Source organism: Elaeis guineensis, chromosome 12 (assembly GCF_000442705.2).
Source record: "Elaeis guineensis isolate ETL-2024a chromosome 12, EG11, whole genome shotgun sequence".
NCBI classification, from domain to species: domain Eukaryota; kingdom Viridiplantae; phylum Streptophyta; class Magnoliopsida; order Arecales; family Arecaceae; genus Elaeis; species Elaeis guineensis.
The window spans coordinates 12,458,648-12,486,592 of record NC_026004.2 but is presented as its reverse complement, the minus strand read 5'-3'; the positions used below and the strand labels follow the sequence as shown (position 1 = coordinate 12,486,592).

At 36.5% G+C, this 27,945-nt stretch overlaps 2 protein-coding genes across 2 annotated transcripts; both read right to left on the bottom strand.

Moving 5' to 3' along the window:
* Positions 1-1,170: 1,170 nt before the first annotated feature.
* Positions 1,171-11,845, bottom strand: LOC105055158 (high mobility group B protein 9-like). The gene is made up of 6 exons (XM_073246889.1): positions 11,574-11,845; positions 11,363-11,441; positions 11,075-11,237; positions 10,735-10,854; positions 1,859-2,238; positions 1,171-1,671 (listed from the first exon to the last, which is right to left on the bottom strand). Exons 1-6 carry the CDS (start codon positions 11,768-11,770, stop codon positions 1,543-1,545), a joined length of 1,068 nt encoding a protein of 355 aa, XP_073102990.1. The 5' UTR covers positions 11,771-11,845; the 3' UTR covers positions 1,171-1,542.
* An 8,746-nt stretch (positions 11,846-20,591) lies between these two features.
* Positions 20,592-23,008, bottom strand: LOC105055159 (cytochrome P450 71A1). Its single transcript, XM_010936902.4, has 2 exons — positions 21,987-23,008; positions 20,592-21,452 (listed from the first exon to the last, which is right to left on the bottom strand). Exons 1-2 carry the CDS (start codon positions 22,887-22,889, stop codon positions 20,844-20,846), a joined length of 1,512 nt encoding a protein of 503 aa, XP_010935204.1. The 5' UTR covers positions 22,890-23,008; the 3' UTR covers positions 20,592-20,843.
* Positions 23,009-27,945: the final 4,937 nt, after the last annotated feature.

Sequence of the window (27,945 nt, the reverse complement as noted above, 5' to 3'; positions counted from 1 at the left end):
TGAAGAGAGAGAAAATTCTAGAGAGAGAAAATAAAGAGAGAAAGTGGAGAGAGAAACTTTCGTATCCTTCCGATGAGGCACTCATGATCGAGATCATTAGAGGTCCTATCAGGATGACTCAATATGAATTAAGTGTTACAATTTCGAATAGAATCGGACTGGGATCAGATCTATCGCACGAATTTCGGAGCAATCTCAGATCATCTTATTTTCATCTCAATTTTATCCTAGGGTTCATGATGCAATCAGAGAGAGAGAGAGTAGAAAGATTTTAGAGAGATAAAATCCGTAAAGAGAGAGAAAAGTCTAGAGAGAGAATCTAGAGAGAGAAAATGTAGAGAGAGAAGGTAGAGAGAGGAGAGAGAAAAGAGAGAGAAAGAAGAGAGAAAGGAGAGAGAAGAAAATTCTCTCCTTCTTCTTCTTTTTATTTTATTTATTTTATTTTTATTTTTATTCTTTTCTTTTATTTTTTCTTTTTCCTTTTTCTTTTCTTTTTCTTTTTCCTTTTTCTTTTCTTTTTCTTTTCTTCTTCTTCTTCCTTTCTTCTTTTCTTCCCGCGGCCACCCTTGGCTGAAACAGGGGAAGACCGTGAGGTCCTCCCCCCCCCGCTTGGTGGCTCGGGCTCCGGCGGCTTGGCCGGAGATCCGACAACAGGTGGAGACGGCGGTGGGCAATGGACGGCCGGCGGCAAGGTTCGATCGACAAAAATCAAAGAAAGATTCAGAAAACAGGGGATTCTTTCGCTACTGATTTTCGGCAAAGACGGTGGCCGGCGGTGAGGCTTTGGGCCAGGGGAGAAAGGGAAGAGGGAGAGGAAGAAGGGGAGGGGCTTACCTTGCTCCGGCGGTTGAGAAAAAGCTCCGGCGAACCCCTTTTTCCCATCAAGAACCCGCGGATCCTCTTGGAAGAATCCCTCAAATTTCTAAAAAAATCTTTCCAAAACCAATTGTAGAGACATAAGGGAGGGAAAGAGGATTTTATAGAGGTGATTTCCTACCCCTAATCGGACTCTATCGATCCGATTTTGCCGGAGATGGAAAGGAAGAAGACTCCGGCTAGGAGTCTTCCTCCTCTATTTTTTATTTATTATTATTTTTTTTTTAAAATCTGGGTTGTTACACCATGCCCCTCCGTATTGCAGGAGGGGCTGGGGCTAGCACCATCTCTGCAGCCCAAATATCCCGAGTGCTCAGTAAGTCCACCTTTAACGGACAGAAATAAATATAGTACATTGAAAACACAAGTTTGAGCATCCATGGAAGACAGTCGCGCGCAAGATATGAAAATTTATGTTTCCAAACAAATAAAGTTCAGATCTGCACTGCCAAAAGTCCAGAAATTCTCAATTGTATCTATCATATCTTCCTGCACAACTATTCCAATGTCTCAGCAAACAGAATGGTTCGTACAGAAACTCTCAAGCTCAATAACAGGTATTACGGAGAGGTGAACTTGCTTGTGGTTCCTTGTAATCCCCGTACTATGTGCTTCACAACTTGACAACATGATCACCAGAACTCCATTCATTCAGGTTTATGATCATTATTCACATTGGATGGCCTGGCCACCTTGACTTTCTTGGACTGCTAGCTGCTGGAGCGTCTGCTTCTCCATGTACTCCATTTCCCTCATGTATCGCTCCCTATCTTCATCTCTACGAGCCTGATATACCTGGAGAAAAGGAGCAATAACAGAGAACGCTGAAAACATCTCTAACAGTAAAAATGCTAATTTAAAACATCTACATATTGAAGCTAGTAGCCCATAATAACTTTTTTCAGCAGCATTAATCTAAGTGTCAGTTAACTCGTACAAAAAAAATCTCAATCATCTGTTATCGTAAAAATATTACAGTTACCTTTTTTTCTTCTTCAGTGAGTCTACTCCAGGACTCTCCTATCATTTTACTATATTCTTTTTCCCTCTGAGGATAGAGTGCTTTGAGCTTGGAATGTTGTTCAGCAAAATAGAAATTGTATGCACTCCTGTTTGGCTTCGGGTGTGCAGGGTTAGAACCTCTCCGCTTTCTCTTCTGCCTACGTCTATCTTCGGTCAGTGTAGCATTAGTTGCAGCGGCATTTAGCGAAGACAAAAGAGGTGTGGAGGACGAAGCCTCTCCAGGCTGCTTGACATGATAGAGCACTCCATGCAGTGTCTCAGAGCCAATTTTCACCGTCACTAGATACCCGTACTCGAACTTCCCATGGATTGATCCAGTCACAGGAAAACTACATGATTCTGAGGCGATCAACACTGGAGTAAGTTCTCAATAATTGATCAATAGAATATTTATAGCAGGGTTAGAGATGTCATATATGAAGTAGACAACAAGTACTGAAATTGTAAACTGTACGAAGAGATGCAATCTACTTGAGACACCTGAATTGCCAAATAGTGAAAATGATTTGTGCAAATACGTTAAGCTATTTCTTTTTTCTTTATGAGCGTAGACCTTTTGCGGTATCCAAAAAATACGATAAGATGTTATGCATGCTTGGGCATCATCTATTTTAAGATGGACGGCCGCATACGCTCATACACTTGCATTAGAAAAAATTTAAAATATATATATATAAATCATAAAAATATTTAGATAATTTAGATAGCCGTTCATTTTATGATGGGCGACATTTAATCATGCATAATATTCTATAATATTTTTAAGTATCACAGAGAATTTTATTTTATTTTTTTTTGGTGTTAATGCTTCCGTTGGAGAAGAAGATCACACCCAATATTTTAGACAATGGTCTGAGCTTTTTGAAAATTTTGGGAGTCAGTCTAGCTAGCTTGTTTTGAATGCAATAGAGGTGAAAGCTTGATACGCATATGATGCTGGACGTGCATGTTTGTGTTTTCAGATAAGAAGATGGGGAAAAACAAATACGGACCCGTCCAGCATCGCATACATTATATGTAATAAGTACGTGCCTGCTACCTGGACTCACCTACACTTGCAAATAAAGAGAAACAAGTCAATAGTCTTTTGATCACGAGAGTAAAGATAAAGTAGCATATAAAAGTAGTTCTCAATCCTCAATTGTTTTCTGAAAATCTTAGCTGAATGATCAAATTAATCTCTGTTGGCCAATGTATCGAACTTTTATTCCATGCATTCCCACTACACTTGAAGAGAAACATGCATAAAGTCTTTTAACATAATGCTCATTTGATAAGTTTAGAGAAAATCTAGTTGAATAATCAAATCTGTGTTTAGCTGAGTCGCTGGAGAGGCTTGCGCTCATGGTAAACTAGGGTTTCTTAACGACTCATCAAGACTTGATCACTAAGGAGGGGGAAAAGAAACGTTACCGTGCTTCCCATGCTCAAGGTATCTATTGGTTTTCTTTTTTCCTGATAAAAATGGTGGCTCTGGGATTGTCCCTCCTCCTATCCAAATAGACTCTTCAAAATAATCAGCAACATAGGCAGCCATCTAGTTGGCGGCAATATTCGCATCCCGATAGACATATCTATAGATATACATCCAACAATCAGATAATAACACAGAAATATTTTTCAAAAGGGTTGAGCATGATTATCATGGGTACAACCCTGAATTCATGTCACCACCATGATCGAGTCACCTTCAATGATGAGATGGTTAGCCCCCAAGACTCATCTGGCATGCAAAATTCCAGCCCAAGCAGCATGCAGCTCTGCCTCAGGAGTTGTGGGTGCAAAGAGATGGCTTTCCCCAATAGCAATCAATATAGAGTCGTGACCACGGATCATGTAACTAGCCTCACCTTGTCCATGTCGTACGCTGTTGTCAAAGTTGATTTTCAAAAACCTCGGAGGAGAGGGCTCTCAAGTGATAAACACCCATCGGGTCACTACACATGCAGGGTGGAAATCCCAGATCTCCGAGAGTCTGGAGGTCACATCCATCATCTTAGTAGCCAGAATACGGGCTCTCTCCACAATAATCTTTGCTGAGGTACTCCTAGACTCAAACATTAGGCTGTTCCTGGCAAGCCAAATGTGGTAGGAAATATATGCCGCTCAGGAACCTCTCCCATTAGAATCCGATCCTCCATCACACTAACGTACGTACTCCAAGAATGTCTGAATAGGAGTGGCAGCTTGGACGAATTGCTAGTGCAGCTCGGCTAGAATCCAAACCTGTCTGGCTCTTAGATACAAAATTAAGATATGCTCCACCATCTCATCCTCTAGACCACAGTACGGGCAGATCGACTAGAGATCCATATCTTGATTTTTCAGAATGATCCTTATCGGAAGTTGGCCCCAAGCTACCTTCGATAGAAAGAGGCTCATCTGAGGGTGCACCCCCATCCTCCAAACCCATCCGACGTCCATCTGCTTTGTCGGTCCCCTCCAATACAAGTGATAGAGGTTCGTTGTCATCACTCTCTGAGAGCAAGAACGTCTCCAAACCCTGATATCTAGACTGCTGTGAATCAAAACTGGAATGATAAGGTCCATCACCTCATGATTGATGGAAGTTGACCACCGACTATGAGGAAGGTCATCGTCCCACTAACCATTCAGGAGCCTCACTGATTGACCATCACCACCAAGCTATCGCATCTGGGATATGACCTCCAGAGTGCGCACATAGATCTCCCTCCATAAGGAGGGAAGCACCTCGGCCAGCTCGAATTTTCTTATCCACCATCCACATTCCATATCTTGCCCATATCACCGTACTCCATAAGCTCTATGGGTCTAGGAGAAATCTAACTGCATGTTGGGTAATGACGGCCTCCCTTCTAGTAGATAGAGACTGAACTCCGAGACCTTTGTCCCTCAGTGGCTGACACACCACCTCACATGCAAGCAGATGTATGCCACCCCTGTCTCCAGCCTCGAGCCCCACAAAAAGCTTTGAAAAAGCTGCTCCAATCTCCCCACTAATGTTTTGGGTAGAACAGTATTTAAAAGCATATAAACTGGGACGAAGCTTAGACCAAATCTTACCAAGATGACCCTCCTTATCATAGAAAGGGCACGAGCTTGCCAACCTTCGAGGTGCTCCCGGATCACCGTCTCCACTCCTCTACAATCAGCTCTCCTTAGTTGATAGCGAAAAATTGAAACACTCAAGTACTGCAGTATCCCACTATGCTCTCGGATCCCCATACTCTCGCCGATCCCATGATAAATTCGGGCAGGCATCATAGGGCTGAAGATCACAATGGATTTGGAGAGGTTCACTTTCTGATCAGATACCTTGTAGTATTCCTCCAGGATCCTCCTGAACTCAGTCACATTTCGAGCCATGGCCCGACCTATCGGAATACAATCATTTGCAAAAAGAAGGTGCAAGATTAGCTAGACTCCAGAGATTGGCACATAGGGATCAAGCATCGGCTCTTGGGTCATAGCATATAAAGCTCACGAAAGAACATCAGCACATATAATAAAAAGATATGGAGACAAGGGACAACCTTACTATAGCCCAACCATGGAGTGGAAGAATGTCAATGGGGTCCTGTTAATGACAATAGCAAAGGAGGGGCTCTGGATACACTTCAATATCCAACCAATCCCAAGGGTGGAGCCCAAGAACATGAGGGCTCCCTCCAGAAATCTCCAACTCATCCGGTTGTAGGCCCATTCCATGTCAAGTTTGACCATCATGAGGCTGTGATGAATAGGAGCATGTCAAAGATCATGCATAAATTTTTGGGCAATGAGAACATTATCAGATATACTATGGCCACCAACAAAAGTCCTTTGTTCTGGAGAAATCAGCCACGAAAGATAATGCTTTATCCTGATCACTATCAACTTTACACAAACTTTGCATAAAGCCATATACAGACTAAACGATCTAGAGTGGCCTAGCTCCATAGCATCTTGTCTCTTTGGTATCAAGGTGATGAAGGTCTACTTCCACCTGTTAGACATGCAGTCGATCATAAAGAATTTATGCACAGTCACCACCATGCACCTTCGAGCGAATGATAGGCTAATATCTTCTATAGAAGAGGAGGGGAACGATCAGGGCCTAGGGTTTTATCCTTAGTCATGGACCACATAGTTCTCTGCACCTCCTCCTCTATCACCTCACGAAGGTCTCTATTCTCCTATATAGTAATCAAGGTATCGGATGGAGGAGGAAAGTGGCTCACTCGATTCGCTCCTAACTCCATCGAGTGAGATTGGAAGAACCGCTCCACCTCTTGTCTAATCTCATCCTCGCTTGTCAGCCATGTGCCCTAGTATCCCTGATCATCTAGATCTGATATGTCCTATGCCTTATGATGATGGTAGACTGGTGGAAGAATCTTGTATTCCGATCTCTCTCTTTGATCCACTATCTTTGGGATTTCTACCTTCAAAAAATCTCCTGTTGCCTAAGAAGGGAGTGGTTGGTGGAGAGTAAACACCAGAGGTCTATAAGGCCACAAGATTGTATGAAAGCCCTGAATTCTTTGGAGCACCTCATCCACAAAAGGTCTACCTAGAACTGAGCATGGGTCGGGTTCGATTGGGTTGAGAGAATAATTTCATCCCCTCAAACCCAATCGGATTGAAAAAAGTTCAATCTGTTGTCGACTGTTTATCATGTATAAACTGTTTGAAACCGAAGTGAATGGTTTGTAGTAGATTCAAATGGGTTGTATCGGTTTAGACTTCAATATTGATTCAATATTGATTTTAAGTCCAATATTGATCCACTTAAGCTTATTTATTTTTTTAAATTTAATGCAAAAAAAATTTAAATCTTATAAATTATAAATTTTAGACTTATTTTTGAATCTGTATAAAATAAAATAGAAAAAGAGAAGATTTACTTATCTGAAAGCAACTATATCTAAAAGCTTTCACTTTAGAATTATCTTAAATTGATGTGCTTCCATCAACAATTCAACATTAATATTTTCATAAATCCTATAGGTTTAGGATGATTTTTAGAATGAAGTATTGATGTCTAAATGATATCGTCCTATATGAAAGCGAATTTGTGAAATACTACATCGGTTAGGTTCGATTTTAAACGGATTAAAAGTGTAGGAATCGAATCTGACTATAAATAACTGATTTTTTACAAATCCTAACTCGATTCCACCTGATTTATATCTTTAACCGACTAAAATCGATATTTATTGGGTTGGATTGGGTGGGTTTCTTTGGGTTTCAATTATTTGCTCAGCCCTAGGTCTACCCCCATCTTCTCACGAGGACCAATGATATAATTGAAATCACCAGCAACAATCATTAGAAAGATTCTGATTAATTAGAGTCATCACCTTCTGCCAAAAGAGTCTCCTATCTCTATAGTTAGTACTAGCATAGACTCTGGATAAGAGCCAAATAAATTCATCCATTTCCGTAATGATAATAACAATTTGTTGACTACCCTAGTGGAAGACATCCACCACAGCAATCTCCTTTTCTCATACTACAACGATTGCCCCAAAAGACCCATAGACTCAATAGCATAGAATCCCGACCCAGCCTAAAAGTGATGTTGGATGCGGACAAGACCAGGACCGAAAATTCTAATCTCTATTAACACACACATATTAGGATCGTGATTCTGCATCTATCTTCTATAAGTTGAGTGGAAGGATGGTTTTCTCACATCTCGCACGTTTCAAAAAATAATCTTGATTTTTGTGGTTCAAAGGTCTCTGATGAGCACCAAGTGAACCAATCGAAGTGCCCCCACACGCCATCTTCCCTTTCTGAATTCTCCTTGAAGGTCCCTGGTCCCCCACCTCTTGTAAGGCCGACTTGATCCAGCCTACGGCTTCTTCATGGGCAAGGGCCTCTCCCAATGCCATACTCTTGCTTTCCAAACAACTGCTCCTCCTCGTTGTCGCTAACTCCTCCCGATGCCATATCTGTTCTACAGCACCGGAAAGAATGGTATGAATTAAAAAGTTAAGGTATTGGAACTTATATGATTAAAGTTTCAATTTTAAATCAATTTTTATAAAAAATTGAGTTGACCATTGTTCAATGATATCTATTACCTTTCCTCAAAGTTTTCTAATAATCAAGCTTGAGATTTTTTTTCCTCTAATATTCAAACTCTTCAATGTTTAAATGTTTTTGTAAAATAAAAAATTAAACTCCATGTGCTGGTGATCTAGTTACTCAAGAAACACTATTTTGAAGTTGTTAGATCATTATTTCACATCTTTTGAATGGGTTACGAATGGATGCTATGATTTTAAAGATCCAACAGATGCTATTATTATTGATCAGATGCATCCTATCTATTATATATATTGAGACAATCTCTCACACCATGAGTACTAGTGTCTTATGTTTCCCCTTGGTCCCATCTATTGAGAATGATATATTTGCGTGAGAGGGACAAAGGCCCAGACACTCATAATCATCAAAGAGATTTTTGGAGATTTACTACCAAGAATCAAATTAAGAACGGCTAGTTAATAAGTTGAAGGGTGTTACTACTCAGCCAAGCCCCTATCGTATTTTGTCCTGAATATAGAGAACACACGGCAAAAGACTCTCCTTAGATGTTCCAATAGGAAGGCCCAGGCTTATGAACTGGCCCGAAGGCCCAAAAAGAGGGCACATATGCTAAATCTTGTCATGGGCTATGGAAGGCCCACACAATAGGTAAAGGCCTAATAAAGGCCCCATAGATCATGTATAAAATCCCCAACACCCCCAATTTTTTATGGTATCTGTGTGTGTTTTTCTTCTTTGGTTTTCACTCATTTTAGAGATTCTTGGCATATCTTTTCCGTGACTTTCTGAGAGATAGAAAGAATGTGGGCCTCATATTTGTACCCTTTTATCATCAATGAAGCCGTTTCAGTTGTCTCCACCCGTACGTAGACATATATCATAGACCAAACCAACTAAATCACTCTCCTCTGTATTTCTCTATTTGTTTTGCTAACCATATACCTACATGCTTCTCATAATATCAAAATCCTTTAAAATTATATTGATGCCCAGAGGCTAGATTTGCATATCGGGAGCAATTTGGCTCATATGAATATGTGCACGAGTAGAGAGAATCTCCTTCAGGGACGGCATCTACACCTACACGACCAAGACAAGATCTAGACTTATCATCCATTTCTTATTTATCCGTTAGGATGTAAATTATGTGCACATAAATCGTGTACTTAATCCCTAATTTTATTTATATTATTTAATATTTATTTTCAGCATGGACTTGGGTCGGCAAGAGTACTTATCAATCACCAATATTGCATTCTGTTCTCAATACTGCATCCTTTATGGCGGCTAGGATTGGTGCAATATCTACAGGATAGGTGCCTTTTAGTACCTCCAATTGGATGCTCCTCATCCAAAAAAGTACTTATCAATGGCCTCTCCATTCTCTACTGAATTATTCATCCTTTGTAGTAGTTTGGGATTAGTGAAGTATACAGAAGATAGGTGTCACCCGGATGTTGGGCAAGAATTGCCAAGCCGGGAATGGAATGACATCTAGAAAGCATTTTTTCCATCTAAAAAAAAGGGCCTATGGCTCACATAATCCGCGTGATGCCAACCTCTAAAATGAAGCTAAGACTTGCAGAAGGAACTGAACAATAGAATGTCGTCATTTCCAATATGAACAATAGAATCTCACAGAATCTGCAACTTAGTATTATAACAGAAATAATCAATCCTTATACTTGAATGCAGCGCTATATTGGTTGTTTCGATCATTATAGTCGAATGCAAACCTAGATTGTTTGCTTTAGGACTTACATAAGAGTTGTTATAAAGGCTACTATTAGACACTACGGTAAAAAAAAAAAAAAGAAGCAAAAAAATCAAAAGACCATAACAGAAAACAACAGTATTACTTGAATATTATATCAAGCAACCATTTCATCATTTGCATGAAGATTTGAACTAACAAAACAATAATCATTTTACTCAGTTAAAGTGCAGAAATATATGTTAGATAATGATTGTTATTTTTTCAGCGCATAAACAATAATCATTATGTTTTAAACTAACCGCCGATGGAGTGTTTCTTGAGAACCCATCAGGTCATATTATTATTATTTTTTTTTGATGAAATGGAAGGATATACCATTCTTATTTTATTAATATATTTGGATATTTACAGATGAAGGAATGAAGCTGAGAAAGCTTAGGATCATATCCAAATAGAAGAAGATTAAAAGCCGTTAAAGATTTCCAGAGCAGGTGGTTAAGGGATTACATAATACCATGGTGATAGCTGAGTGAGCTATCGGATTTCCAAATATCAAGATTATAGGTATTTCAGAGACCGAGTTGCAGCAACAGAGTTTCAGATTCCTGTACAGGTTTGCGGATGTCAATATAGAATATATTTTGGTTTCAAAATTTGTTAACAGCCTGATTAGAATTGTAGACTTCAAAATTTTTCTTCTACTCTAGAATTGTGGACTCCTGTTGTCAGTATTCACTACTGCTGAGTTTTCATACCATCTGTAATCTAGCAGATGGAAGTATTTTCATACCATCGTGTCATATTATATAGAAGAAATATTTAGGCAAGCGTTGAATTTGAATGTTGCTGCTGTCATAATAGCCATTGTTATTTCAGTGATACAATGGATAATTCAGCTGTTATCTATATTCTTCTTTTTATATATAACATAATACGAGTTCGATATAAACATTCTATCCGACATTAGTTTAAGCAATTAAGCTATAACGAAAAGGAAATCTATTCTTTTAGTCCTTTTGTTGTCTAAACAATACAATAAATGAAAACAACAAAACTAGCAGGTGATGTTGTCAACTCTAAACATGGGCTAGATTCACCTTTGCCTGGCAGCTGTGGTTGCCTTGATATTTTCTGGCTCCTAGGCTTCTTTACCGTCGAATCAGAAGAAACCAGAGCACGCTCAACCTTGATCTTTTGGGTCTTGGTAAGCGTCGAAGCTACATATATATCCACTACCCACATTATTCTTATTTCTCCTTTTAATATTAAGGACATAATATAGTTAACAAAAAATATTAAGGATATAATAAATAGATGACAAACTGTTATATACAAATTGATGAAATTTTTTTCCTTGGTAAAAATAAACCAATATTGGTACTCCGGAAAAAAAGTAAAAAGTTGTATGTTACATGAACAATTTTACCATCCACTTACCTGCAGGAGGGATGGGGGGTCCCTGGGCTCCAAAAAAATACACTTGCTCGTAGTGGTGGAGCAGGCTTAAGTAGTACTTCCTTAGCACGTAGGATGCACTTGTTGTAGTGGGAGGAAAACTGAATGTCGTTATTACATCCCTCCACCTTTTCTCCAAGATCACCTACATTAATCAAATTTAATAACAATAATATATACAAAGCTATACCCGAACATTATTAGTCTTTCTTAAAAGATTTGTCTAAGATTCCAGGGTGAAATAAACAATAGAAGAGAAGATAAAGAAACCTTATCAAGGCCGCCCCTTTGAGTCACTTCCTTGTACAAAAGGTGTAGATCAATCTCCTTACCTCCTAACACGGGAGTCCTTCACCATCAAAGAAAAAGGAGATCATCATAACCCGCAGCATAAAAAAAAAAAAAAAAACTATACACACAATAGAGAGGAGTGAAGACAAAAATATGAAAGAGAGGCAAAAGCATGGCAAGTCCTACATACGAGAACTTGGTGCCCATGGAGGAATGCAAACGGCGCAAGGAATCCATAAAAAGGGCCTTGTCATTGACAACGTCCTCATGGGTGTGAAGCCGAGGAGGGTAGACCTTCTTCTTCAACACCTCCATCGCCATAGCCCTTTTGATCTCCTCCATCTTTCTCTTCCCTATCTCATCTATTCTCATCTCCTCTCCCATCATACCAGAAGCCTTAGATGAGACGAATAGAGACAAAATGGGAGAGCCAGATGTAGAACTGATTAAAGTGAGATTGTAGTGAGGTGTTGGCTAGTGGAGGTGGCAGTTAAGGCCAAAGTCAGTGCTCTCGAGTCTACACAACAGACCAAAAACCCAAGGAATGCAGGGAGGAGCTGATTAATTAAATGTGAGGGAACCCACCCCCATCCTCACTAACAATAGTTGATGGACGCGTGGATTTGTAACGTCTAGGTTTTTTCCTTTTTTTTTTTTTAACTTTAGAATAGTGTTTTTTTTTTTTTTTGATGTAATTAATAACTGAATCTGCAACAAATTTTCTTACCCTGTGGTAATTATTAATGTCAATCCAGCTCTCAGACGGTTAGGCGTTTATATATGTACGTATGAGGCATGCATGCATATCTATTTATATAATTGTCTTCAATTATCCCTGTTTGTATCTTTATATCTCTAATTAAATATGTGTATCATAACATAATCTTATCATGCCAGTGGTGTTATGTCATGAGAGACTAGCTAGATGCAGTGATTTTTGGCCTCCGTATCATAGCAGCATATCATCACCGTACCATCAGTAAGACTTAATCAAATCTTTTGTGCAAGCTTTTTAATATTTATCTCTTTAATTAACCAGCTACTTTCCTATTATTTATCGAGTTATAAGATTTCTCTCTCTTCAACTTCTTCCAATGTCAGGGGGTATGACAAAATTTACCATATTTTTTGGATAAATCAAATGATTAAATTATTCGAGTATAGATACACTTAAGGAAGCCAGAAAATAAAATATTAAAAAATTAAATAAAAAAATTATCAAGGAACTTCATAATGCAGATCCCATATGATTTATCATATAAGAGGTCGTTCAAACAACTGCGCTATTAACTTTTCTTTTAAAAAAAAGTTATCGTGGCTTCAAATTTGTAGCCAGGTTAAAAAGGAACCAACTGCCCACCCCAAAAGAAAACCATGTAGTGTTATCACAGTGGGCAAAGCGTGGTGGCCCATGATATGTTGCGTTTCATTTAGCTAGGTGTAACGGCACCCTGGAATTCTTTGCCTTCTCGGCATTTTGTAAAACCAACGCTAGATAAGTGTCAAGTTATTTCAGCGAAGTGTTCGATTCTGGAGTGGTTGGTGGGGCTTGGTGTCTCTTGTGCTGGAACGGTAACAGCAACGCGAGATAGTTTTTGTCCTGCAATGACCTAACACCGAGTAGTATTATGTCTCCTCTGGGGTGACTGATACAGAAAAGGAAAGATGGTTGGCCAGGCCTGAGCTGCTTGGCTTCCACTGTAGTGCATTGTACCTTCTCACGCCCTTGGGCCTCAGATGGTTTGGCAATTACTACTGAGTTCTGTGTCTAAGTTCTTTCCTAGCGTGGGCTTGCTGGGTTCTCATCTTCTATGCAGATATACGTGTTTCCCCAGTACCATGCAGGTCTTGTACTCGAGTACCATGCAGCCAAATAAGTGTTGGCTGGGATGCCTGTGCGTGGAGAGAGAGAGAGAGAGTCCCACAGATTTTGTTCTAAATTAAAAATCAAGAGACACAACGTATTGCATTGAGTGGAGGTCATGTTTGGCTCAGCCTAGCCCGAATGGTCCATTAATTAATTAGTCTAAGAAGATTTTAGCAAAGTTGCCCAACCCTGACTTGCAGGACCAAGTGGGTTGGGGTTGCGTTGGAGATTTGTTTGATTTTGGTATATCCTGTGATAAGTTCATCTCCACTTACATGTAACAGGGATCGATTCTGCATGGTCTTACAGTGAGTTAACTGCAACCAGAATCAACAAACTGAGGTGGAAAAACAATGAACTCTTGGATTACTCTTATGGTTTCAACCGTTTCAGGAGATTTACATATGCATAGGCTAACATGTGCCTTTAAAGAACTGAATTTTGTTAAATTTCCTTTAACAAAACTTTGAAAATGATCTGGAACTAAGATAGTACACATATAGAGCATGAAGAATTTGATCAAGAGAAAAAAAAAAAAAGGAAAAGAAAGTTAAAAAAAAAAAAAATCCATGAATTGAACTATTTCATCAAAAGAAAAGAAAAGAAAAGAAAAAGAAACAACTCATTCAACCAAGGCACCCAAGCCGTAATGGGCAATTGCATCTTGTGCGCCATGGTGAGATGTATGGATTTGGATATAGGGAACTCTGCTTGCTAAGATTTTTTAATTAAAAATGACAAAAGAATGATTATACAATAGCTGCTATGAAATTTGTGCAAGTAGATAAAAAAGAGTTTGGAATATCTTGAGATCTCTATAGAGCATGATGTAATGGTTGATGATGTTACGAAAAAAAGATAATTATTCTTTCATATGAAAGACACAAGCCGAACCCTTTCTGTATGGGGTTCGGTATTTTCTATTGAGGAATTCAATGGATCGGGTGCATTTGGAGGGGCTTTACAATATGCATCACCATATCTTGAACCTTATGAATTTTTTAATTTTTAGAAAGTGGATCAATGTAAGATTTCGAGCCTCAGAAAAGGAATAACGGTGGAAAACAAACTTGGGAAGAGACAATGTAATTAGATGATAGCCATGTACACTTCACCAGACTTCATAAATCCATAGATGGATCAGCTTTATCGTATTTCCAAAACTTAAAGAGGATTCTAAATATAAAATTTATTTAATTTTTTAATAAATATGAATTAAATATTTTGCATCTTCATAAAAAAGTATCTAAATATTTTACAATTTGAAGGTTTGGAAGAACCTCGCTAATCTCACAAAATCCATCGGGATGGGTCGATGAGAGAATGAAGGGAGAAACCAGAAGAAGGGGACCGTGAGCACTTCAAGCTGCAAACTCAATTGTGTGGGATTATAAAAAAAAATCTGGAGAGATTTTCTTTTTCATCTCACTAAAATAAAGAAAAATTTTTTATTTTTGCAACAACACAAAATAATAATAATAATAATGATGATGATGATAATGATAATTTTTTATTGTTTGAAATTATATTGTCAGAAATTATATCATACACCATATGGTGGTGCATTATGTCAATAGTGCACACAATAAGAATAATTGAGATGAGATGAGAGAGGCAAGAATCCATGAAATCTATGGGACTCATGGGATGATGAATAAAGTCTATCGAAATTAAAAAATCTGATTGATGAGTGTCGGAAATAATTTATCTTTTATTATAGATAGAGTTAAAATCGGATCGGATACCAATATATATTCATATTCATATCTATTTTGTCTAACAAACACAAATATAAATACAGATATTATTCGGATGTAAAAATTCATATTCATATATTTTAAGCCGATATTAATTCAATTTGGATACGAAAAGTATAGATATAATTATGGATATAAGTTAAATAATTAAACTTTATAATTAGAATGAAAAATATTACTAAATAAATGATAGATCAAGTTAATAGCATATTTATATGGTTGTCTGTTTTCCTTAAAAATTAATAAGTTATATATAAAATCTATAAGATTAGATATAGATTTGGATATTTGGATATGAATCAAATAGTTATCTATTTATATCGATATCTATTTTTCTTTGATGAATATGGATACAAATATGAATATTAATCAAATTTTTGAATTTTTATCCATATTCGGATTGATTTGGATACAAAATCGGATGCAAACAAATATTTCTTACCACTTTCACCCCTAATTGTGGAAGTATCTTACTTTTTATTATTGTGTTTATGCTAGGACCTTATTTTCTCCTTATTTTATGATGAAAAAGCAAACTCTATAAGGCCTATTTAGATGGTTGGGCCCAAAATCGTATGAATTCATGGGTTGGTCTAGTGCAACCAGGAAAAATCAGTTGAGCTAGATTTATATTGCCAAATAGCTAGGAGTCTTTGGAGTGGGCCGGCCCGAATCTCATATTATAATTTTTTTTCGTCGGCCCACTCTAAAGATTTTTGGATATTTGAAAATATAAGTCTAACAAGATTGTTTTTCTTAATTGCACTAGCTTAATCCATGAATTCCATAAAATTTTGGAGACCCCCCCCTCCCCCCGGCCCAGCTCTTCCTTTCTGCCCATGTCACTGAACACGCGTAGGATGTTGCCATCTTAGCTGCAAGAAACTCTTACAATTGAAGTACAGCAAATCTATTGTTCGTGCATATTAAACCTGCATCCACTACAACACTTGTTATGATATATGGCCTTAGGTTTCGACTGAGGGCCTGTCTAGGTTTGCGTAAGTGGGCTAAGTGGGAGTCCAATTTGTTGTAAATTGGGCCATGAAGGAACTGAGTTCAGCTCTATTTTGGGCCAACCAAACAACCAAAGGACCTAGGGATGGCATTGGGTTGGATCAGAGGCAGTTTTCTAACTAACCAAATCCAAATCTAAATATCCAATAATCTATCCAAATCTAACATAAATATTATCGAAACTGAATTTTTTTTTTTCTAAATCCATCTCAATCGGATATCGGATAATTTGAATTTATCTAATCCGAACCCACTTGAGTTACATCGAATATTTTTTTTCATTTCTATCAACTTTAAGTCGTTCCACAAATCATACCTGCTTTAAACAAATAAAATTAACCAACATTTAGTTTTATCTTCAATCAAAATAAAATTCAAATTAGCTTAAGCAAATAAAATTCAACAATACTTAGATCAACAATACTTAGTTCCATATTCAATTTAAATAAAATTCAAATATAATATAAATTTAACAGACTAAGACAATCAACAACAATACTTAGTTCTAACATTTCTGAAGTAAATAAAAATATAAATATAATTTAAAAAAATATATTTAAATTTTAAGTTTCACAAAGACTTAAACAACAATTAAATTTGCTATCAATAGCCGATGTTTGAAATTCAAGTTTAAATTTAAAGTATATCAAACATGTTGGTGTATCTTGTGATTGCATGAATATTTTTTAATCTTTATTTGATCTAAATATTTTTCATAAATAAATTAAGATTTAGTAAATAGTAGATGATAATTGATAAAATATATTTAATATAATATATATATTTAAAATATTAAAATAGTTCGAATCGAGTATCAGGTTAGGTGCATAACTATCCAATTTCGATCCGAATCTAGAATTAAGCATTCGGATTTTATTCAAATCTGATCCAAACTTAGTCAATGCATTGATTATCTGATTCAACCAGATCGGATCGAATCAAATATTCATGGATTTGAGTTTTGTTGTCATCTCTACCAAAGTTGACTCTCTAGTGCCTAATTGAGTTCCAGTGCCCGGTACCGGCAACCCAAACAGGGCTTAAATCTCTTTATTTTAGGAATTTGAGGCGCCTTTTTGCGGCATTTTGAATTCATACATCAGGTTTCAACCAAAAAAAGTAAAAATCCGTGGCCACGAGAATCATGCATTGAATGCATGTGGTCCCGTAATTACGTTTTTCTTCTTCTATCAAAAGAAAAGTCGCCGAACTGATTATTCATCCCTCTCGCTCTCTCTCTGTTAAATATGATGTATATCTTTGCCTCAAGGTCCGTTTGGTTGGAATATATTAGGTTACAAGATTATTTAATAATTTTTAAAAATTATTTATTTTAAAAAATAATTATAAAAAATAAATTTTATTATATTTGATTGGTAAAAAAATTATTTTATAGAATGATATTTAAAAAAAATATTATATTTGATTGAAGATAATTTTATATAGAAATATGACTAAATTTATAAATATATCTTTTAACATAAAGTACTAATACTATGATAGTATTATCATCTCCAATTAATTTTTATATAATAATTATAATCATATAGCTTTTTACATAATACCATCTCCATCATAATTTTTTTTTGTAAAATTTTTTTTATTGAATGAATTTAGAAAGACATCAAATAAATTTAATAATTACATATGCAGTTTTATTGGAGATATTTTTATCAAGTATAGATTACCATCATTCGAAGATTTACCAAATGCTAATCTCTTATGATATTTATTTTATCTTCTTTCTCAAAAATAAATATGGAGTCATCAATTTTTTTACCATCTCTCTTTTATTTTTCATACCACATATGATAATTGACATAAGATTCTTTTTTCCATACTAGATTACCCCCAATCAAACAGACTTTTATTTCAAAATCTCCCAATAAACCCATCTCTATCAGAAATATACTCTTTTACCGGTGGATAGCATGTGCAAAATACTGTCAAAACGAGCTAACTTTTGTGATCATTTTTTTGTTCTTTCTGGTTTTTTGGCAGTGTTTGGATGAGAAAGAAGTGAGGGAATGATTCAGTACTCCTCATCCTACCTAATGGCCTTCTTAGCCAGTGAGATAGTCTAATTCCCTGCCTACACTGTGTCAAGCAATATCCCTTTCACTTAGGAGTTAATCCTATCCGTGGAAGAGGTACCATTGACTTATCCTCTCCCACAACTTCAGTCAATTTCCATGTTATCCGTTTATTCTTCCATCCACTCTTAAGGACACACACAAACACAAAAAAAAAGGATAATTTAATCTGTGATAAAAAAAAAAGACCACAAAATCTAAAATATATTAAATACATTTTATTCCATCCCCATTTCTTTTTCTACCTATCCCTCCAACCAAATTCTAACACACCCAACCCATGCTTCTATTACCTCTATAACTTTTCTTGTTCGCTTCAAATTTATTCTACAATTGAACACTATATTATGCTATTAGATATGATGATATGGTTTATAAATCGGATCTCATATAAAGGATATATTTTGCAGTAAAATGACTCATCATAACCAACTTATATCAACATTTCATGTGATTCCCAAAAAACTCTTTCAATGTTTTGGGCTAAAATAATGTTAAACATGATCTATTAGTTCCATGATGACATTACATGGGTGCAAATTTTAATTAGCACAATAATATATAGAGAAAATTATAGAGCCACCCGTCTACGTTCGAACCATTTACATTTAGGGTATGTTTGGTTCACAATCAGAATTGGAATCAAAATAGTTTAGAATAAGAACCAAAATAAGATTTGAGCACTAGGAAAGAGTTAGGATCGGATTTTAGAGGATTGGAGTATCCCAATCCTTTCCTCATGAAAATTTGAGTTGGATTAAGACTCCCTCCAACCAAATAATGGGAATAGAAGTCACTCATTCCTATTCCAGAGTGTAACTCTCCTCCACTAAACATGATTTCAGATCATAAAAATTTTAAAAATATCAATTAGCTACCAAAACTTCAAATTCATTATAATATAGCTCATCTTCTATCTCCATTATAAAATGTTATCACGTGAAGGTTGTCTCATAACTAAATTTCTATAAAATTTTATGACTATTCTTTCCACTAACTTAATAAGGGGCTCTTCTTTTGATACAAATTGAAGGGGCGATGAGAAGAATCATATTAATGGAATGCTTTTAGAGTTGTGCAACCAAATGAATGACAAAAGATATACTACTTTGAGATCTATGCAAGGGACTGGATGATAAAAGATGGTATACTTTGAGATCTATGCAAGTTTATGAATGATAAAGGATGGAGTGCTTTGAGATCTATAAGAACAAATGAATGATAGAAGATGTAAGATTTTAAAATCTGTATAAATAAATGAATGATAGAGGATAGAGCATATATATATAGATAAATAATAGAGGACAAAGTATTTTGAGATCTATATAGATGGATGGATGAGAAAAGATGAAGTACTTTGAAATCTGTGCAAGTGGATGGATGATAAAAAATAAAGTTCTTTAAGATCTATGTCTATAAATAGATGATAGAGGATGGAGTGCTTGAAGATTTATGCAAGTGGATGGATGATAGAAGATGGAGCATATTAAGATCTGTGTAAGCAGATGGATGATAAAAAATAGAGCACTTTTAAATTCATGCAGGGAATGAATGATAGAGGACAGAATGCTTTCCAATCTGTGCATGCAAATGAATAATAGAAGATGAGCACTTTAAGATCTGTGCAAGTGGATGGATGACAGAGGATGAATTTTGAGATCATGAAAAGCTATGATTTGATCTCTTTGAATCAAAAATGTTTCTATCTTTTTTCTTACTGTATTAATGGTGTCAGGACCTAGACAGATCTTTTCTCTATAATTAAATTTTTTATATTTTATTAAAAAAATATTTTTGAGAAGCCGATGAACTACTATCAATCAATTTCATGAAGAATATGAAATAATAAAGAAGCCCCTGAATCCCCTATTAGCCAAAAAAATACAGAAGCCACAAAAAGAAAGACTTGGGCAGTAAGGAGAAGGAACTGTAGTGACAACTGTTATGGGAGGGTGGTATTTTTAGTCCCATATCAGTTGTGTGTCAAAAAAAAGTATGGCTTATATAGATTAGAATCTTCTCTTCCACGTGAGGCATCTTTTAAAGAGCAAAATTGTGAGATCCCGTATGACAACGTCAGAGGCCGAAGCAGACAATACCTCACGTATGCGGGTATGGAGGCATAAGCCAGCTATCCGAGCCATCCGACCCTTTAACCACAACAATGGCATCGTCTGTGGGAATGCCTCTTGCCCACGCACATATACTCCCTCTTGACTGGAGGGACTAGTATTGTAGGGCATGGCATCTTTAGTCCCACATCGGTTGTGTGTCAAGAGGGAGTATGATTTATATGGATTAAAACTTTCTTTTTCACGTGAGGTGCTTTTTAAAAAACAAAATTATGAGGCCCCGTATAACAGTGCTAGAGACTGAAGCAAATAATATCTCACGTATGTAGACATAAATGCATAAGACAGCCATCCGACCCCTTGACCGCAACAACAACCACAAAAACTTTAGATCCAGCCCAATTAACTAGAATTTGAAGTCTTTATAGAACTATAGAGAATGCAAATATTTGAAGTCTTTATAGAACTATGGTGTTCTAGAACATGAAGTCTCCATGCGCAAGAGGAGAGGACCACTGGTGTAGTGCCTTCGAGGCAGACAACAAAGAACAGTCATCTCAAACCTCTATCATGCACAACCAATGTGCAAGTAGAAAATACAGATGAGCCCTAATTGATATTACAGTGTTTCTGAGCTTCCTTATATGTTGCTCATCAAAGACAAGGTGTTGCAAGAAGCTGAAGATCACTCTTTTTGCGCATGGTAAGTCCAAAAGCCTCAGTCATATCCATATCTTCTTCTTTCATGCCATCAGGCAGTTTCCAATCAAAATGATGCATGAGATTAGCAATAGCTATTTCAATGACAGGGACTGCAAATCCAATTCCAGGGCAAATCCTTCTGCCTGCACCAAATGGAATAAGCTGGAAATCATGGCCTTTGAAATCTATGGAGCTGTCCATGAACCTCTCAGGCCGGAAGTCCTCGGGAGCTTCCCATATCTCAGGGTCCCTTTGAATGGCCCAAACATTGACAAAAATTCTTGCTCCCCTTGGTATAACATAGCCTGTGATCTTCGCGTCCTCTATCGACTCTCGTGGAACCAAAAATGGCCCTGGCGGATGGAACCTCATACTTTCCTTAATCACAGCTTTTAAGTATTTCATCTTATTCAAGTCCTCTGCTTTTACCATCGGTTTGGAGCCAACTATACCTCTTATTTCATCCTTTAATCTCTTCCTTGCTTCCGGATTTCGAATAAGATCTGCTAAAATCCATTCCATGACCACAAATGTTGACTCTGTTCCGGCACCAAACAAATCCTGGTAATAACAGGGCACAGCATAGTAAGTACAGGACGACTTATGACCAAGATTGGAATACAAGTTATTTGTTAAGGAAAAATCTGCCTTAAAACGCTGAAAAAGATGTGGCTGCTTGGGCTCCCCTACATCTTATTTTATTCCTCTTCTTATATTCTTATTTATTTATCTTTTCACTCTTTGGTAATTAAGTATTGCTGTTTTCCGTTCCTCCAAAAAAAAAAAAAAAAAAAAAAAAAGCACTGATCTCTTCCACCATATTGCTCAAAAAAGAAAAAAGAAAAAAAGAAAAGAAAAGAAAATGTGCGACTTCATTATCGGTCAAAAAGAAAAGGCATGTTTTATGTTTAAGAATATTTGAATGTAACGGAGAAACGTAGATAATTGTAGTACATGAAAGGATAAATCAGTTATCACTCTCTTAAAAATCTATCCATAAGATGTGTTTGAGGTGATTAGCTGCAAAAATTGAAATATATATATAAGGACTATCTTTTTTTTCTTTATGAGAAAAATAAGAGCTGGAAGAATTACCTCCACAATTGCTTTAATGTTCTCTCTGCCAAATGAAACATTCCTGTTGGTTTCTTTTTCAAGAGAGAGCAAGATATCAACAAAGTCCTCAGTTTTGTGCTCGTCGTGGCTCGATCGACTTATGTGGTCGTCTATTATGGCATCAAGAAATTCATCAACTTTCTTGAAGACTTTGTTGACCCTCGCTTCCAAGCCAGTGAGTCTGCTCAGCCACGAAAGAGATGGGAAGTAGTCCCCTACATAGAAAGCTCCCATCATTTTGGAGGACTCATGGATCACCACATGAATAATATTATACCACTCCTCTTCTCTCGGACATTTACCTAGGATAGTTCTACTAGCAATATTTTTGGCAAGAGAGTTCAGAACCTCGCTCATGTTCATGACAGTACCTGAAGAACAAGATCGAGACACAGCCTCGATCATAAAAGCTACTTCCTCTTCTCTAATGAGCTCATAAGACTGGACCATTTTTGGGCTCAAAAGATGTAATACAGACACCTTTCTTGCTTGCCTCCAGTATTCACCATAGGGTGCGAAGGCCACATCTCGGCCGTCATAGAGGAGTGTTCTGGGTACCTTCAAAGAAGGCCTACTCGCAAAAATATGGTCTTGGGTCTTCATGATCTCTCGTGCCATGTCCACGGATGAGACCACGAGAGCTGGGACTTGGCCCAGCTGGAGAAGCATGATGGGACCAAGCTTGTGGGCCATGGCTTGGAGAGAGCGATGAGGAAGGGTGCCTAATTGATGGAGGTTGCCTATGATAGGAATCTTGGGTGGGGAAGGTGGAAGACATGTTTTTGTAGAGTATGATCCTTTGTTACGTAATAACAGAAGGAAGACTATGGATAATGGAATTGCAAGAACGAAGAACAGTTGTTGGAGGCTGAGGAGAGACATTATTGGGAGGTGATAGCTGATAGCACCCTCTTTACGCTCAGTGCTTATATGTTTAGTCTAAATATTTGGAAGGGAAGTCATGAATTTATAGAGGCCTCTTTGCTATGTCATGGAACTCGCGGGCGGTCGGTTTTGCATGGCATCCATTTTTCCCTGATCTTGAGTCATGAGTGATCCAAAATTCATATCACCGAACGTGTTTTAGAGAATGGTTCTGCACCGAAGATTTTTCTTCTTCGCTTGTGGTCCGGGACTAAGGGTACTTCCAGCTCATGTAAATCGGAAAAACGTTGTTCACGCGGGTTAGGTTCTTTCCCGTGCTGTTGCTTTCTTGTGGAATCGCATCGCGCTGGTGCAGTTCTCTGTCTCCATCATTGGTCCTTATAGCTGTCCTTTCTAGGTATGACTTTCAGAAAGACCGCTGTTAGATGGCAAATGATTCTGAACTTAACAAAGTATTGTTTAGAAAATTCAAGGTATAATTGGCTTGATTTAATTCATAGGAGCGAGCATGGTAGCATTTGGACCATTCATGAGACCTTATATTTGATTTCCATTTGATCTGTAAAATATATATATTTTTTAATTTTTGTCTAAAATGGATTTCGATAAGATATTTTGAAATAAGGGACTTGGTGGCTGATTTTCCAGCCTCCATTAATTTTTTTTAAAAAAAATCCTTTGAAATTTAATGAGACGTGTCTCATTAAGAGAGGCAAATTTAATGAGACATGTTTTATCAAAAAAAAAAAAAAATCCTTTTGAGTCATAGGGAACGCACGACTTATCTTATCAAAAGAGACAAGTCCATAGTAATTATTGTGTAGGTTATCCATCTGCAAATTCAAGTTTCCCTTCGGATTATGATTGAGCACTCATTAATAGTTTATCAAAACTATCACGAAGCATCAAAAAATCAAGACCAAACGATCTCATACCATCAGTTTGTGTCTGAACTCCTGATTGGATGATTGCTAATCTAAAGGTTGGGATCTCGCTGACGACAATCGATAAACATAGCCCGACAACCTGCCTTGATGCCGGCCTAAAGCAAAACCTTGGCTCAACCCCACTCTCGGGAAATTGAGCTATCTACTCATGTGGAAGGTCCTTGAAATCTTCTAATGGAATGTGGGCATGATCTGTCTCTGACATGCACGATTAATATCCTGACTATGGGCCAATGGGTAGATCTTTCTGTCCTAACATCCTACCAGGCAGTAGTCTAACAACCTAAGGGGCTCGGGGCCGAGTGGCCTATCAAGTTCCCGTGTAATAGTACTCAGCTCCATGTCTGTATAAAGAGGTAATGAGGAGATTATAAGATAAGCTTTACTCTAGAGAACTCCGAGTGTACTCTTATATTCTCTATCTCTCGCTTCCTTTCCTCTATTATTCTCATACTCTAGTTGACTTAAGCATCGGAGGATCCTCCTATTGGAGCAACTCCTATGTGAGCAGACTTCTTGTATAGGTTCCCTCTTTGGTGTTCCAATCCTCGGATAGCATTCAACCTCCGCTATATTAGCATCCAATCAGAGTCTTGTAGCAACAGATTGACGTTAGAAGAAGGATCAAGCCTGCTAAAAGAGGAAAGAGAAGATGACAAGAATGAGAGCACACTACTCCACCGCCTCCTCTTATTATAGTAGATCCACAGTCATTCGATGTTTTGATCCAATAGATCTACGAGTTGGCCAATGTCATGCAACGACTCCAGCAGACGATGAAGTGGCATCCCCTCTCAAAGCGACATCTCAGACGGCTCCTTCTTAGCATAGCTACCGATCTTATCCTAAAGCCTGGGTTCAGCTCTCCGACGAGCCCACCACTCCACTTCGCATCTACTCCCTGCTAGTCACCTTCCCATTGGACCCTGAGGAAGGAAAACCAATGATGGTGACCTCCCACCTCCTCTGATGGAGGATTGGTGCCATTAACATGATCTCTAACTTTGGCAGGGGGCAGAAGATCGAGCAGAAGAGGCAAAAAGAGTGCATGAGGGACGTTGTTGATTTCTAAAGAGCTCAAACTCTCCATGATGATGTTGTTGTTGTACAATAATGATAGTAAATTAAAAACTTCGACGGGACCTCCATTCCTCGGACATGAAACACCAAGAACATGAGGATGTTTTATTAGTAAGTTGTGTCTCTATTGATTATATCAATAAAAATTAAGTTTTTATACATATTTCTTGTTAAAGTGACCAAGTGAAGAGCTCGACTAAAATCAGCTGTATCCGATCACAAATGAAATCATCAGAAGCAATCGAAGACATCCAAAATATAAACTCGAGATAACCGAGTCAAGCTTCACCCCTCAACTTGGCCGTCTGGCACTCCTTGTCTATGGATGAGTCGAGTGAAGGCTAAGGACGATGACAAATGGGCTAACCCTCCGAGAGTACCTCGACATAGCCATCTGATGCTCTTCGTCCACGGAATAGTCGAGCGGAGGCCACTAATAAAGATGATGGGGCTAACGCTTTAAAGATCCCGTACGGCCATCTGACGCTTTTCGTCTATAGATGAGTCTCCGAGAGTTCCTCGACATAGCCATCTGATGCTCTTCGTCCACGGAATAGTCGAGCGGAGGCCATTAATAAAGATGATGGGGCTAACGCTTTAAAGATCCCGTACGGCCATCTGACGCTTTTCGTCTATAGATGAGTCGAGTGGAGGTCGAGGATGATGATAAAGATGCTAACTCTTTAGAAATTTCTCAATATGTTATCTGATGCTCCTCGTCTACGAACGAGTCAAGCAGAAGTCGACAACAACGATGATAGAGCTAACTCTTTAGAGACTCCACATGGCTATCTAGTGCTCCCACTATAAGAAAATAGATTATTAGCGATGGCTAAATGCTATCACTAATAATCATTTTTCATCGTTAATACTATTAGCGACGGACTGCCATCGCTAATAGTTCGTTGGAAATAACATCATCGCTAATTATTATTATTAGCGATGATAAAAACTCCATCGCTAATCCATATAATTAGCGACGATATTCGCAACAATAATGCCATCGCTAATACTTATTTATTTTAATTTTTTTAATAAAAACTATTAACGACGATATTTTCAATCACTAATGCCATTGCTAATAATTTTTATTTTAATTTTTTAATTAAAATTTTAAAAACTATTAGCGACGGTATGTTTCGTCGCTAATATTATCGCTAATATTTTTTTAAATATATAATTAAATTTTTTAAAACCTATTTTAATCATAAGAATAAGCAATTATATTTTTTAAAATCTGTTATAAATAAAATAATAATTATTTATGATAATCATAAATATAAAATTAATTATATTATATTAAAAATATAAATTATATAATTTTATAAATTTATACTATTTTATAAATATCAAAATTACATACATATAAAAAAAATCATGTGAGATCCTCCTCATCGTCCTCCTCATTTTTCTCCTGCTCCTGTACTCTTTTTCAGTAGTTGGTAGATGAATGTCGGATATCCTAGCATCCTGTAACGAAGAAAAATAAAATGTTATTAGTAAGTTTTGATACGAAAGCGTATATATCGATATGAAGATATATATTTTGATATACGACTCTAATTCTCAAACTGATTATTCCTATATGTTTCATTCGAATTACTTATTATTATCATCAAAAATTACTTATCAATGATGGCTAAATGGCATCGCTAATTATCAAAAAATTATCGCTAATACTATTAGCGATGGCACATTATCGTCAATAAGCCATCAAAAAAAAGTTAGATGTTGAAGATCATTATTAGCGATGGTGGAAAAAATTATCGCTAATAACTTATTTGCGATAATAATTAGCGATGACATATCCATCGCTTATAATAATTTTTAGATCATTTTATAATTTAAATTAAAAAAATAAAAAAAATATATTAGCAACCGCTAAGCTGTCACTAATTAGCTATAGTCGTCGCTAATATTTAGCAATGTTATTAGCAATGAAATTAGCCATCACTATTAAATAATTTTTTAAAAAATTATAAAAATATATTTATTAAAATCTACTATAATTAAATTAACAACCAACATATATTTATAGGTACTATAACAACTAACAATTAACTATCACCATCATACATAAAAAAATTTAATATTATATAAAAAGTATAAATTATCCAATTATACATACAAGATAACATTGTTTAAATATCAAAATTAAATACATTATATCAAAACTAAAAAAATCAACAAATATCCTCCTCCTCCTCATTTATATTGTCTACAGCAGCAGATGGATGAAAGTCGGATATCCCAGTATCTTATAATAAAAAAAATAAAATATTATTAATAATTTTAGAACTAAATTAATTGAAACCGTAAAACTAAAGTAATTGGTGTGTCTCAAGCTTAAACCTTTACGGAGAATTTTATTTTGATATACTCTTCCGATAGAAAAATATTTCGATATACTCATACTATAAGAAAATTGACTATTAGCGATGGCTAAACGTTATTACTAATAATAAAAATACCGTCGCTAATGGTATTAGTGACACAAGCCATCACTAAAAAGCCATCGAAAAAAAAGCATGACACTAAGTCACTAATAACAGATAGTAGCGACGGTCGTTAGCGACGGCTTTACATCGTTTATAATATTTTTTCAAAATTAAATTAAAAAATTTTAAAAAATTATTAGTGACGACTTCTTCATCTCTAATAAGTCGTCGCTAATACTCTTTTAGTGATGAAGTTACCATCGCAACAACCGTCATTAATAATAATTTTTTTAAAAAAATAATTTTTAGTAATTATATATATTAAAATCTGTTATAATTTAATTAACAAGTAATTATATTTACTAAAACCTGATATACTTAAATTAACAAGCAACAAATATTTATGAATATTATAATAACTAACAACTAACTATCATAATCATAAATAAAAAATTAATATTATATATTACATCAAAATTAAATTATACAAATAATACAGCTCAAATATCAAATACATTACATCAAAACTAAAAAAATCAACGGAGATCCTCCTCCTTCTACTCCTGTACGTCCTCTGTAGCAACAGGT